General features: G+C 34.5%; 1 protein-coding gene across 2 annotated transcripts in view; it reads left to right on the top strand.

The window, feature by feature from the left end:
- LOC149578868 (chromatin modification-related protein EAF1 B-like) overlaps nt 1–14,162 on the top strand; it is a 34,889-nt gene that overhangs the window by 15,754 nt on the left and 4,973 nt on the right. For both annotated transcript variants that reach the window (XM_089832298.1, XM_089832292.1), the window contains exons 8-18: nt 2,451–2,636; nt 2,875–2,955; nt 3,129–3,171; nt 3,252–3,853; nt 3,958–4,011; nt 6,391–6,448; nt 6,557–6,783; nt 7,045–7,098; nt 7,214–7,294; nt 7,533–7,670; nt 7,940–8,056. In XM_089832298.1, the coding sequence (XP_089688424.1) occupies nt 2,451–2,636; nt 2,875–2,955; nt 3,129–3,171; nt 3,252–3,853; nt 3,958–4,011; nt 6,391–6,448; nt 6,557–6,783; nt 7,045–7,098; nt 7,214–7,294; nt 7,533–7,670; nt 7,940–8,056 (1,641 nt within the window). The remainder of the gene's footprint in view (nt 1–2,450; nt 2,637–2,874; nt 2,956–3,128; nt 3,172–3,251; nt 3,854–3,957; nt 4,012–6,390; nt 6,449–6,556; nt 6,784–7,044; nt 7,099–7,213; nt 7,295–7,532; nt 7,671–7,939; nt 8,057–14,162) is intronic.

Here is a 14,162-nt window from a genome sequence, read left to right as displayed (position 1 = left end):
ATTTTGTAATTGAATTTTACAAAAAAAAATGTTTCGTTAAGAGATTTTTATTTTTGATTCTTTCTAAGTTGTTGAGGTTTGGTCAAATTTTCTTTGAGTTTTTGCCAAGTTGAAAATTTTGGGCTTGCCTTGTACTCTTTCCAAGTCCTAGACTGCAAACTATGCATATAAGCATAACTTGAGAATGAACTGTGGTTAATTCACAACTATTTGTGTAGTGGAGGAATACTTATGCCCTCCTGAATGGCACAAATTAACTTGGAGAATTTTGAGAGTAAATAAAACTCCATTCTGCTCCTTAGTAATTAATTATTAGTAAAATAAGATCACTCAAGACAACGTTTTTTCATACTTGGGACCAGACTTTTCAGTTATATATTAATTAAATTTTTTGGGGGTCATTTTGGCCCAGTCTGTTGCAACCTAATAGTAATTTATAATTATTTTTTCAGTTTTTCAGTTTACTATGGCTTTTCTTGTTTTCTCTTTTTAAACTCTGGTAATTGTCAAATTGAAAATAACTTGCATTTGTACTATGCCATTTCAGTTTCTAAATGGATTGCTTCCATGCAATAAATTTATCAAATTAATTAAATTAAAACTTCTGGCTTCATTCCAGTTGTACATTCCACAATCGATTCAAAACTGAATCTCAACTTCTGGTACACTAAAGACTCCACTTTGAAGTATTCAGTGAGTGAAATCCATTAAATTATTCTCCATTTTTAACAATTACAAACTTTTGTCTGACCAGTTATCCTTATATTATACATCAGTCGCTGGTATTCATCCTCTTCCATCTCAACTTTTCTTACCACTGAATTCTATTCAATATTTGATTTTGATAAACATAAATTGAACTCATTAGTTTTTGTTAATTGTTCCAAAACTTTGGAAAACATTTTTAATGATGAAGCTGTTGAAGCTGTTCATCAAGCCAGGAATAGATTTCTACATGCACATGAGTTTTACCTGCTCACCAGAAAGAATCAACAATTGTCTGTCAAAATGAACATCTAAAATGCCTCTGGATCTTCAGAACAAGTGTTTCAAATGTGAGACAAGAGAATGGAGACTGAAGTATGAAATTGATGTGCCAAGGAGGATGCATAGAATTTGGAAGAACTGGTATACTTGGTATTAATTACTTTTTATATTACATTGTATTTGTGATCGACTCTAAACTGTTTTCCTGCCATTCATTGCTAGTTGAAATCGAGTTTATGACAATGATAATATTCCCAAAGTAGGTCAATTGGACAGAGCATTTATGCCTGGTTCATCAGAACATGACCCATAACTGGAAATAAACCATAATAAAGAAAACATAAAAATTGATGTATAAGCAGGTTTAGTTGAGACTTGTAATTTGATCTTGAAGAAATATTAAAAATTAATGTGAGAGCTATCTACCTATAAGGAAAGAATAGACATGGTCTATGGATAAGCAGTTCTGAAGTTATTTTTACAAGCTGATAATTGTTGACTGAACTATCCTCATGGGTTGTAGGGACATTGTCAGTCCTTACAGCTAAAGCTGAACACCTGGTTAGTTGCAGGGGACATTGCCACTCCTTACAGCTAAAAGATGAAGACCTGGCTATGTAAGTGGTAACATGAGGCTTGAAATGAGATATTGCCTGGTATCAGGAAGATTATTTTCTGGGAGTAGCATTGGAACATTGCTTGAACAATTTTCCGCGTTATCTATTTTGATAGAGATAGAATGAACTCTACACAATCATCATCTTGGTAGGCTTGAAAGATCCTTGCACTGCCTGATGCTTTTTAGCTACTATACTGAATAGAACAAAGCTAGGTATCTTTATTCAGGACTTCGGAAATAAGTAGAAAGGACATCTTCACAGTATCCAAATAGACTCACTTTCTGTCTGTCTTTAAATATTGTATTAACATGATATACACATGCAAATGATGCATATACTATTTGAGAGTATCGATATATGGATGCTAATGGGATTATGTGTTGAGGGTCACACACTTACACATGTAGTTGATTAATATAATGAAATTTATCACTATGGGAATTGTGAAGAACCCACAATTTTTCTATCAAGTGATTCTACGTGTGTACCCTGTAAAGAGTTCAAATATCTGCAGCTCTTGTGTTCAGTAGGAATCATCACTCTCTAAAATCCTGTCTGGCCAAGTATTGTACAGTATATTCTAGGAAAAGGATGTTATAAATGGGCCTATTATAACCATTTAACAGTATATTGGTGAAGCATCTGTAATATCTTAGCTAATAGAAATGTTGAAAGCAATACTAGCATGTCATATAGCTTCACTCTAACTTATAATGAAGTTAAGCAAACAAATTGCTTTTTGATTCCTCTATTCCCATAAGCTCTCACTCTTTTCTTTCATTTTGCACTTTTATATAAGCTTCCTTTTCTCCTTCTCTTGATTGCATAAAGTCATTAATGCAGGAATGTAACAAGGAACCCAAGGCTGGAAAGTCCCTTGATGTATCACCATTGCAGCAATATGCCATTCGACATTTGAAATATACGAAAGATAGTGATGATACCGTTCAAGCAGAGGCTCCATCCACTCCTGAGCGATTATTGGATGCTGGCATTTTGGAACCATCTTGGGAAGACCAATTTCCAGAGGTATGTAATGCGCATGGACTTTTATTTTGTATGAATATTTGCAAAATAATATTCGTTGGATATGTTTATGTAGTATCATCTTGGAATTGAGTACAATGGTTGAGGGTTGTTTGTGGGCATGCAACATTCTAAGACTTCCCTAATGACAAACTGTCCAGTCAATGCAATTCATGTAAGAGTCTGTTTCTTGGCAAATCATTTATCTAATTTAGAGTTATGGCAATATAATGATGTGCAGGAAAGCCTATTTTACACAGTTCCTTGCGGGGCAATGGAGCTATATCGCAACTCTGTGGAATTATATTGGGCATTGCTTGAGGTACTAAAATTTGGAATCCCCTTCTTTGTCTTAAAAATGCATTTCTATAATATTTATTATCACATCTCTCAATCTCTATATCATTTTGTCCCTATTTTTCTTAAAAGTAAAAAGCTTTCTCATAAAGAATAGTTCTTATTGAATATCAATATAATGATTTTGGAATGCCGCAGAAGGAGAGCATGGAAACCTGGACTGATGCAGATACTCAACTAGGTAGTAAGCCTACACTGATTTGCTAGTGCTTTTTAAACATGCATCATACGATTATGCTGAAGACATTGGTTCTTGTTCAGGATTTGCTCCTCGAGAGCGAGCTTTTTGTGAAGATGATGATTTGAGAGCACAATATTTGCCAGGTGCTTTTGAGGGTAGCAAAATTACCAAGGCCCGTAAGAAAAAACACATGATAAAGATGCCAAAGGCTCATGGTAGAATTCCTTCAGGAGATTCCCATGGATTTTCACAACGGATCATTGCAGAAACAATTACAGGCATGCCTTCAATAACAGAAATGAATGGAAAGCGAACAGCATCCTCTGCCAATTTAAATGCTGGTGCTCCTATTCCAACTAAGCGCATTCGTAGTTCAACAATAGCTGCAAGGCAACGCGCAGCAGGATCTCTCAGCGGAGGAACAACTGGAGCATCTGGTCATGCAAACAAGACAGATGTTTCTAGTGGAGATACAAGCTCTTTGCAAGATGAGTTCAACACATTGATTGAAGGTTCTCAATCTAGGAGAAGTATGGAAATTGACAATTATGGGAAATCTTTGCATTCTGATGGCGGAGATATGTTTCTCAAACCTAGAAAAAAGAAAAAGTCAAAACAGTTTGGTATGGGACCCTCTTCAAGTGCCATGGATGCTGCAGGGACTTTAGGTGTACCTGGAAATGTATAGTACACCGCTCTGTTGCTTCCATGAAATCAACTATGACTGCTTCATGGTTTTGTTTTGATTTTCTTATTAAATTACTCTTTTTGTTGTTGTGAATGCAGGGTCTAGAATATGAACCTAAGTGGCAACAAGATGTTACTTCTCAGCTTGATCAGGTATCATTATCTTTCATTGCAGTCCTATGCTTATGAATATTGTGTTAAATTACCTTTCTTTCAGGTTTTAGAACACTGATAAAAGAGTGCAGACCTTCAAGGTCAAGATTAAATAGTTTGGAATCTAATCATTTTCTGTTATATTGGGGAGCGATATCTTCTTGAATTTGGGAACAAAATGTCTATAAAGAAACACTGTAATGGAAGAGTAATGAATTGTTTTTCAATATCGACATATGCCAGATATTGAAAATGATAAAATTTCATCGCAATGATAGGCTAAAGAGTTAACAAAATTTAATATATACAGTATCTGCCATATTATGCCTCAGATCTAGTTCAAATGCTTGGTATATTAATAAGCTTCTAATAAAAGTAAATTGTTGACCAAGGAAATTTACTTATAGTTGTGTGAATCCTAAGGCAAACAAGATGCTATTACTATTGTGATATGCAAATGTAGGGAAATAGAACCTACACAATTACAAGGTTTAATTAACTTCTACAAAACAGTTAGTAGTAATCAGACCTAAATAAAATATCCGAACTCAAAATGCAAATGGAGATTAGGAGGGTTAGATAAGCTCACCTCAATTTTTACCCATCTGGGTGGTTGATATTTATCCCTTAGTATGTGTTTGGGTTTACTAAGTTTTGCTAATGTGTGATTTAAACTAGCAGCAGCAATTTCAGCTCTAATGTGTTTAAAATCTGTGTTTGATAAACTTAGTCACCTTTGATTCTGTTGTCATATGCTTTACCAGAAATAATGACACACACACACACACAGATATATATATATATATATATATATATATATATATATATATATATATATATATATATATATATATATATATATATATATATATGTGTTCAATGTTAGGTTCAGCAGATGATAAGATTTTATGACTACTCTCATAGGCTTCTGTGGCACACAGTTGAGCGTGTGCAAATGGGTGATTCATAATGTACAGCTGTTGACTGATAAATGAGACTCAGGAATCAACAATTAAAATCAATATGAGACTTATGTGTGTGCCTTATGCCTTATGCATATATTTTTCTCCAATAAGCTACGGGATAAATTTCTCTGTTTCGTCTGTCTCACTTATGACAGCATTGCATGTCTCTCTTGGTTTCATGTCAATCTTTTGAATCTTCTGATGTGTCTATTGCTTAAATGAGTTTTTTAATTGCTTGCTTCAATCTTTCCCTTCTAGTTAAGTGAAAGGAGCAAGATCAGGCTGTTGATATTGTATAGAGTACCTAGGAACTACATTAAAAAATAAGCAATACATTATCTGAAAAAAGTCTGAACTCTTCATTTAGGCAGGGTACATAGTTTGGGTATGCACACAATATATAGTTTGGGTATGCACACAATATATAATTACATAGGTTCTAAAATTAACCAAAACACAACTAGATCATTTTAGGTAGGGCCCATATGCCTGTGGAGATTTTATCGGTTTTTGTATGATCATTCCAGTTGAATTAACCTTTGAATGATGCTGTCAATCTTGGCATCATCAAATTTTGGGTCATCAGATCTAGAAGAGGAGCTGCAATTTTTCTGGCCCCAGCAAACCATTCTGGACTTCTACCTGCAATATGTCGACCACCCAAAACAGGCAAAATAGAATGTACTCAGTTGGCTGAAGATGAAGTTTGCTTTATAAACTAAGCGGATCCTCCCATATCACATATATGCGGATGAAACCTCCCATATCACATATATGTGGATGAAAATATGGATGGTTTTTTCTAAACAGAGGGAAATGTCTTGTGTCTAATGTTTGTAGTTCATAGGTAGAAATATATGTTTTGCATTTCTGTATTTAATATTAGTGTACACAGCTTTTCCTGTAGGATAATGTCTCATTAGAATATTAAATGCCACACACATATGGCACTTATGTTTGCAATTTTTAGATTCCTTATAGCAACAGAAGTTGGGAATAGGGGAGAAGAAGAAATAGTACTATAAAGATCTTGAGCCCTTCTATGTATCACATAATTTAGTGTTGCAGAATGTCAAAATTGATCTTTTTAAGCAAACCTCCTGCATGTCCTAAAGATTTACAAAATTTCTATTTAGTATGTACCAGCATTATTTACGTGAGATCATATTTTAAATAAGGCGTGAAAGAAAATTCTCACTTCTAGGATTTGTACAAAGGAAGGTACCCCATTTATGGAGTTTCTAATTTGTCAGTAACATAATTTTTTTGAAATGTCATGGTTGTACTTGAAACAGTTGAAACTGTTTTTAACATATGGAGAAATTCAAAATTCAATAATGTTTTCCCCTGGGAATAGTTAAAATCCAATTTGTAATTCGAATCTCTCATGTGAAAATATTTATTCCATGCGCAGAGAGAGCAAACAAAACGGAAACTCGAAAATCAAGTATTTCTTCCAAGTACTGTTTTAGGTGACATCTCTCTACTCCTCTTATTTATTAGGTTATTTGTTTTCATTTCATTGAAGATAATGATACTAAGAAATGATTAAATCATTAAGTCTATGTGTTTATAATCAGGTTCTTCCTTGGATCATCAAATGACAAATTCACAAGGAATTGCTGGTCAAACAGCTATAAAGAAACTAAAACTTTCAAAGCAACTTTCAGATATGTCTCCACAGGCACCAGCAACTATATCAGCACCATCTCCAGGTGCATCTCAAATGAGCAATATGTCCAATTCTAGTAAGCCCATCAAATTCTCAACTAATCGGGACAAAGGAAGGAAATATAAAACACCAAAGGTAAGCAGTGCGCAAGCTTTTGTCACATAGAATCTATAGATGCTTTATTATTTTAAAGATCTCAAGTAATTATTGATCACTTCTGAGAAAATAAGTGTTTTTCTTCTGGCATATAAACCAAACAGAAGCATTGATTGCTCGTGTCAATCGTTCTGGTTTTTAAATTTTTTCAATGCTTCTGATAAATGTAAATCTGTCCTGCTGGTCCTAATGAGCAAGGGATATGATGAAATTGGGATGACATCTTTATGGGCTGTGCAGGCTGCTGCCAATCACATAGGACAAGGCATTGCGTGGTCGACATTTGAAGATCAGGTGATGTTATTTTTGGCTACTTGATGTTAAAGAAATGTCTTAAGTTTGAATATATTTGGTTAACATTCATGGTCTCATCGTTGTTGATCTTACCTGCCAATATGTTGTCTTTCAGGCCCTTGTTGTTTTGGTCCATGATGTTGGTCCTAATTGGGAACTTGTGAGTGATATAATTAATTCCAGCTTGCAAATAAAGGTGATTTTTTTTATCTGCTTTATGATATCAAGCTCTTTGTGACTTCCTGTCTTGCGATTGACTGTTTCTTGTTTGTTCAATCAATCAAGCCTACATAGGAATAAATAAAAATGATTTGTGAACTTGAAGAGCAGCAGTGTTGATTCATAGGTGTGTAGTTTTACGAATGTTTATAGAATCATGAAATTGATTTTTACTCACTTGATTGGATGTTGCCCATGAAATTTGTTCTCATCAGTGTATTTTTCGAAAACCAAAAGATTGTAAAGAACGCCATAAAAGTCTCATGGAGAGGACCAGTGGAGATGGTGGTGACAGTCCAGAAGATTCTGGCTCTTCTCAGCCTTACCCTTCTACCTTACCTGGAATTCCAAAGGCATGATCCTGATTGATCTTTGCGCTATAAATACATATTTTGAATTAAGATGATAATATGTTTCCAGGTTTTATATATACGCATTAATCTAATGACGTGCAAGCCTTTTTCTTTGAAGATTTTAGTATAGCTATTTGTAGGCTAGAACCATTTGAACATAAGAAAAAACAATTCTAGTGAAGAAATATTTGATATGGAAAACATGGGTTATATTTATATTTCCCTAATATATGCTTCAAGGAATTCATATTTAAACTTTGGCAATGCAGGGCAGTGCTAGAATATTGCTCCAACGTCTGCAAGGTCCAATGGAAGAAGAAGCGCTCAAGACTCATTTTGAGAAAATTGTGCAGATTGGGCAACAGCAGCATGTCCGAAAGACTCAGGTCAGATGTTCCTTCTAGTGATGGAGAATTATAATTAGTAACAATTTTTAGTATACATTTTTTTCCATGGTGACTTGATGTAGCCTTGGTCTGAGAAGAGCCTGAGAGGTATAGTTTTATATGCATGCCTTGGAAGAGTGACATTTTATCAATTGTTGAATTTTGAAATTCTGACTGCCTCCATTTAATTTCTATTTGGTGTTAAAGATAATTGATAAAACATTGCTTGTGCAGAGTAATCTTTTACCTGGAAATATTACTTTAAATAATTAGTATTATGTTTTTAAGGCAGATTACTTATGTATAAGCTTCACCACTTATTCCTTTCCTACACAGTCAAACAGGCATTGATTATAAGATTAATGATATGACAAGATTTGAATCGGTTATAATGGTAGACCAGGGTTTGGTAGGTGTTAAGGATGATGACTTGATTGGAGTCATTTAGCCATTACCCATTTGGTAGGGAAGGAGATGAGCATGGACAAAAAGTGAAATAGGAGACTAGCATAACATCTTCATTTGTAGCTGCTATATTTTTATTTATTTAATATTTTTAATCATAATTAGCACATGCTTTTACAACACTGTAGCAATTTGAACTTTTGAAGTGAAGCTAGATGTAGTGCAATAATAATACACCACAAACTTTGTGTGTTGTTACTGCATTAGGGTGAAACTATGCAGCAAAAATTATATTGTAGGAACCTCAATATATATACAATGAAAAGCATTTGAGCATGTTGTTATGGGCCTTTTTTGGTTGTATGCTCTGCACAATATGGCTATTAGTCAGTGTGTCCAAGTTATTTTAAATATCAATAGGGAGACCATTTTGAGGGTTCCTAGGCCAATTCTTCTTTATAGGTAGTGGGCCCACTGAGCCACCTTTATATCTCATGGGTGCACAAAAAGGAATGTTTTGGAGAATATAGCTAGATTCAATCTATTTAGGGTGATAAGCTTTTGGTTTTTGTATAATAACTAATTAGTAATTATCTCACATGTCTAACTTTTAAAGTGAATTTGTCATAAATTGACAGTATATACAAACAATGTTTCTGCGAGTCCAGGATGAGAAAATGCAAGGATGTGGAAATATTGTTTTATGAATGTCAAAATTTTCACAAATTTCAAGCTGGCAGAGGAGGGCTATAAAAGAACCTAATAAACCAAAAAAAAACTTAAATTTGGCAAACGAAGTACATGTGCTGAATTTGCAATGACAATCTGCCCCATTTAGCTTCTCAAAGTTTTCAGTCATTTTCCCCCTTAAAAGTTACATTTTTTGACTTTTGGTATCAAATAAAGCAGGGTGTATGTTTTGGAAAGAGGGGACAATCAAGTGCCTAAGACCCTTGAATATCTGAGACAACAGGGACATCAATATCATCCTGGGGCATGGAATGGTTGTTGTAGTTAGGGTCTAAACTACTGGCCGATTGAGGGTGCATTCTTGATTTTATTGGAAGATGGTGCAGTAGAATCTTAAGAATGTTTTAATGTTATATAGTTCCTTTGAAATTAACAGCTTCTGCAAGAATAAGCTTTCAAGGGTTCTTAGTAATAACTTTTAGTTGGAAAAAATACTATCGTATAAAATCATAGTTACCAGAAGATGTGGGGGTATGGGTGCCAGGATCAGGGCAGGAACAGGGATAGGGACAGGGACAGTGACGGGGATGCACCAATCAATTTAGGCTAAAATACTAAAATTGTTATCGGTTTGAGTTTGGGTTTCGAGTTTCACTTTGCAGATGCAGTGAAAACAATATTTGGGGCCAGGTTCATTTTCAATTTGTCCATACAAAAAGATGTATCCCTTGGCATTTTTTAGATCGATGGATCTAAGATATCTGCAGTAGTTTATTTTTAGCCCATAATATGTTAATAACAAAAATATACACACACATGCGCGCACCCACACCCACACCCACATATCTTAGATGCTGAAGTGGGCATCCTGGGCCTGGAGGTGGAGGCGGAGGCGGATGCTGCGGAAGCCACTCGGAAGCGCCTCCCAGGTATCCAAATGCCTGGGAGGTGCTTCGTGGTAGCTTCCACAGGCATATGCTTCTATTATTTGGTTAAAACTTAAGATTTATATCCAGTTTGGGCTTGCAGAGAAGAAAGAATTCAGAATTGTTAAATCTTAAGGTTGATGAGTATTGATTACTCTGCGTATGGAGGGCATTTGTAGATCTGTATTGTGTTACAGGCAGAAAATGTGTCTGAGAGTTTGTGTAGCTGCAGATTTAAATCCCGAGATCAATTTCTTCTATGTTCATAAATTTTTCCATACCTGGTGTCTTCCATTGCAAATGTTAAGGAGATAATAAATAAGACTAAAGATGCAATCCTATCTAATGCTGCTTCCAGTTGAAGAGATTTGTGATTTTTGACTGAGGATTTTTGTAGCATCTGTTAATCTGTGATCGTAGAACAATCCATTTATTCAATATTCAAGGTTAATGAAAATGCATTTATTTGCATATATATAATACACACACACACATCCAAACACATCCACATCCCCCCACAAAATGTCTGCACACCCACTTCTTGCCTCCACATCTGCACCCGATTTGGTAACACACACACACACACACACATTATATATATATATATATATATATATCCTGTACAATATTAATGTATAATATTATAATAAATTATGAATAAACTTTATGTTTAAGAATTGAATAAGTAGTTAAAAGTTTACATTTTGCTGTAGTATAGGCTACATAAATAAATAAAGTTAATTATTACCTGAAATTTAAAATGTTTAAAACAAAAAGTTCAGGTACTCACGCAAGAAAAGGAACACAAATGCACAAGTTTCCAATCACAAGAGAAAACTACAGAACAGAAAATATAATGTACACCGCCCACTGCATGAATTAGTGCTTGCTCTAGAATGAAATGAAATTGGCTAACTTAATTCTTGTGCTTTTATTGGAATTTCATGTGCAAACTGAACCCTCCCCTGCTGTGCCTCTCCCCTGTGGGCCAATTATTCCATGACTATGAATAAATCTGCATGACCAGGAGGTGATGCCTAATTACTAACTAGTAGGGAAAACACATGATCGGGATGCATTCAAATCAGTCAAATTTTTTGAACACTAAGCTACCAGATTCACTCACAGTCCTCTCTAAGTCGGGTCGATTCCTCACAAATTTGGGTCCCTGCCAAATTGGTTAGTAATTCTGCCAGTCATTAAAATTTGCTGCAAATTCGGACAGAAGACCTGGGAGGAATTTAGAAGAATTTGCAGCAAATTTGATTTCTAGCGGATGAACCTGGGGCCGAATTTGCCCTAAAAATGCCAAGAAAGTTGTTTTATATCACTTGTGCATTTGTGAATGAAAAAGAGAACTTCTTGCCTCCATTGCTAAACTTTCTTTTTTGATTGCCATTGTTCAAGGAGTGTTGATAGGTGATTGTTGCATGCTCTAAGCTTGTCTGTGAGTTATTTTGCTATGGATGGTAATAGATAATATTTTATTAATAAGATGTCTTTATAAATATAGTGGTGTATTAACATATTTGCTGCTGCATATATATATTAAAAACATATACTTTTGTACAGATGAACCAAAAACGAGTTTGAACCAAGCCCAATTTTTTTTGACTGAATCTCAAACCTTAATCCTAATCCGAATCTGAATCAGAAACTTAGCTTGAACAATTAAAAATGCCAAAGGAAATAGAAATAAAAAAATTGCTGTCTTCTGCCAGATTCACTGTGGGTTTTGCAAATAAATCTGGGTTCTTCATGGGTTCTCCCCTGAAGAATGCACAAGCAAAATCACAGACCTGAGTCACACCCCTGCCTGTACCAGACTAGGATCTGGATCCGTTAAGTTACAGCAGTGATCCAGTAACATAGAGATTGGGGTATATGAGAAATGGAATAAGGAGACTACTATGTTATATATAAATTTAGTCACCGAGAATTGTGGAAGCAGGGACAGGGACATGGTTCATGTTCTTATAATGTAGTTTCCTGGTAATTTTGTATAAAATGAAACTGCGCCTACATGGCTATTTGTTTGAAAGCCTTTAGCCAAAAATTACTCCTGCAAAATTATTTCCCTATTTACTAGCTGCAGCGGAAAGTTTCCTACAAAAGGACCCTCCAATTTGGAGGAGAAGATTCTAGAACTTGTGGCTGCAGTAATTTTAATGTTTCATGGGGATACCTGTGCTATACAAATAGGAGAGGTAACCCTACCTTGGGACACCACTCTAAGGCTTCAGATATGTCAAAATGTGATTATTCTTTGGATGGAGCTTTTGCACAAGTTTGGAGTGAATGGTGTTTTGGGCCAAGTGCAGCACTAAATTTAATATTTCAGCGCGAGCTAGTGTCCAATACATCTCTCATACAAGTTAACTTATGAAATGTTGGTGACAGTTTTCAGCAATATTAAAAGTCTATAGTATTGAAGGATTTATAAATTTAAGCTTCAGTTATTAAGATATTCTAGGTTTTGTTAGTTCCAGTACACTGATATTTCATTTATATATAGATTTCTCACAGAATTTTAATTTGAAGTTTCTGTAGTTGTTTGAGATAGTTTTGGTGAGTCTCTAACTCATATTAGTTTAAGTTTTGGTTTTATGATAGTGATTATAGAGATTCTAGATTTCAGCTCAGATTTGGTAAATGGAATTCAGGCACAGGGTATTTCATACATCAAATTACTGTTAGGATTATAGCAGTACATCTGAAGCCATTTAGAGGGTTGTGTGATTGCATTCCAGTGTCAACTTCTGTAGATTTCCCTTTGGGTTTTTTGTAAACATTGTACTTGACACTTGGAATGGATGAACTGTTAAATATACATGGTAGGAAATGGTTAGACAGTTAACTAAAGCAGATTGCCGTTCAATTTTTTAAAAGCATCGAATGGATAAATTGTTGATTTCACCATGTAATTGGTTAGACAGTTGAGCCATTTTAATTGTATAAAATTGTTGAGGAGTATATACTAAATTTAAACCTGTTTCCAACCCACTGTTTTTAATCTTTTGTATCTTCAATTCTTATTTGTTTTTGGATGACTGCAAAATTAAGGTTCAGTTTGTTTATTGGCATTGAAACTTAATATTTTGGCAAAAAGGTAATCCATCACGATATGAATAACTAAAATGGTATCACATTTCAAGAAAGTAGTATCTGTAAACATAATTATTTTCTCTCAAATTCTCTAGGCAGTGAATATAGTCATTGTCATGTTTACAAGCTCAAAAAAATATCAGTGTATAAATCATATGTAAAGACATGGACTTGCTGAAAACTCAAAGTTTTTTTCTGACTTGGACATGGACTCGGTGGAAAGACAACATTTTCTGACTTGGATTAATGGAAAGACAACTTTGCAATTAATTTAATGGAAATACAACTCCACAATTGATTTTAAAGTAATAAATGAACAATGTTTTAATATTCTTTTAAAAACGAGTATTTTAAGTTGATTTACTGTTTTTCTTGATCTTTTTCCTACCTAGGCTGACTGCTACAATTCGTGAGTCTGCTGAAACTCATGAATCTCAGCTGTCAGATCTGTCCTAATCTTTAGGTTGAGGCTTCTGACTTGCTGAGTTCTACCAATGTATAAGAAAGAATTAATACTGTGCAACCTCCAAAATTCTGACAGTTTGACCTTATTATGTATCTTCAAATTATGAACAAAATCTAATCACTCTCTAGCAATTGATTCTATTTTGAGATTATTTAATCTGATGCAAAGTTGCATAGGCACAGATTCAGATACAATTGCAGATAAGATATCGGATATGGGTATGGCCATTTAAAGACCCCTAATATGGATATGGTTGGATGCAAAAGTCATAAGAAACATATATACATGTTTAACACATTTTTATGAGTTACTAGAGGATTTTGTTTTTCTCTGAAAGCAATATAGACATACTATTGCTACATAGAGAATAATAAGTAGATATAACAAATTAGAATTTGCAAACATTACTAGAGTTGCAGTGGAAGGTAGTTCAAAAAATTAGGTTGCTGAAATAGAAAAACATTTCATTTGTCTTCCTCATTTGGTGTAGGTTTTTGCTTATACCAAAAAGAAT

Source organism: Cupressus sempervirens, chromosome 1 (genome assembly GCF_028749045.1).
Source record: "Cupressus sempervirens isolate cs-2001-9-10 chromosome 1, ASM2874904v1, whole genome shotgun sequence".
In the NCBI taxonomy this organism is placed as follows: domain Eukaryota; kingdom Viridiplantae; phylum Streptophyta; class Pinopsida; order Cupressales; family Cupressaceae; genus Cupressus; species Cupressus sempervirens.
Note: the sequence above shows the minus strand (reverse complement) of the source record. Positions and strands in the feature narration are given on the sequence as shown.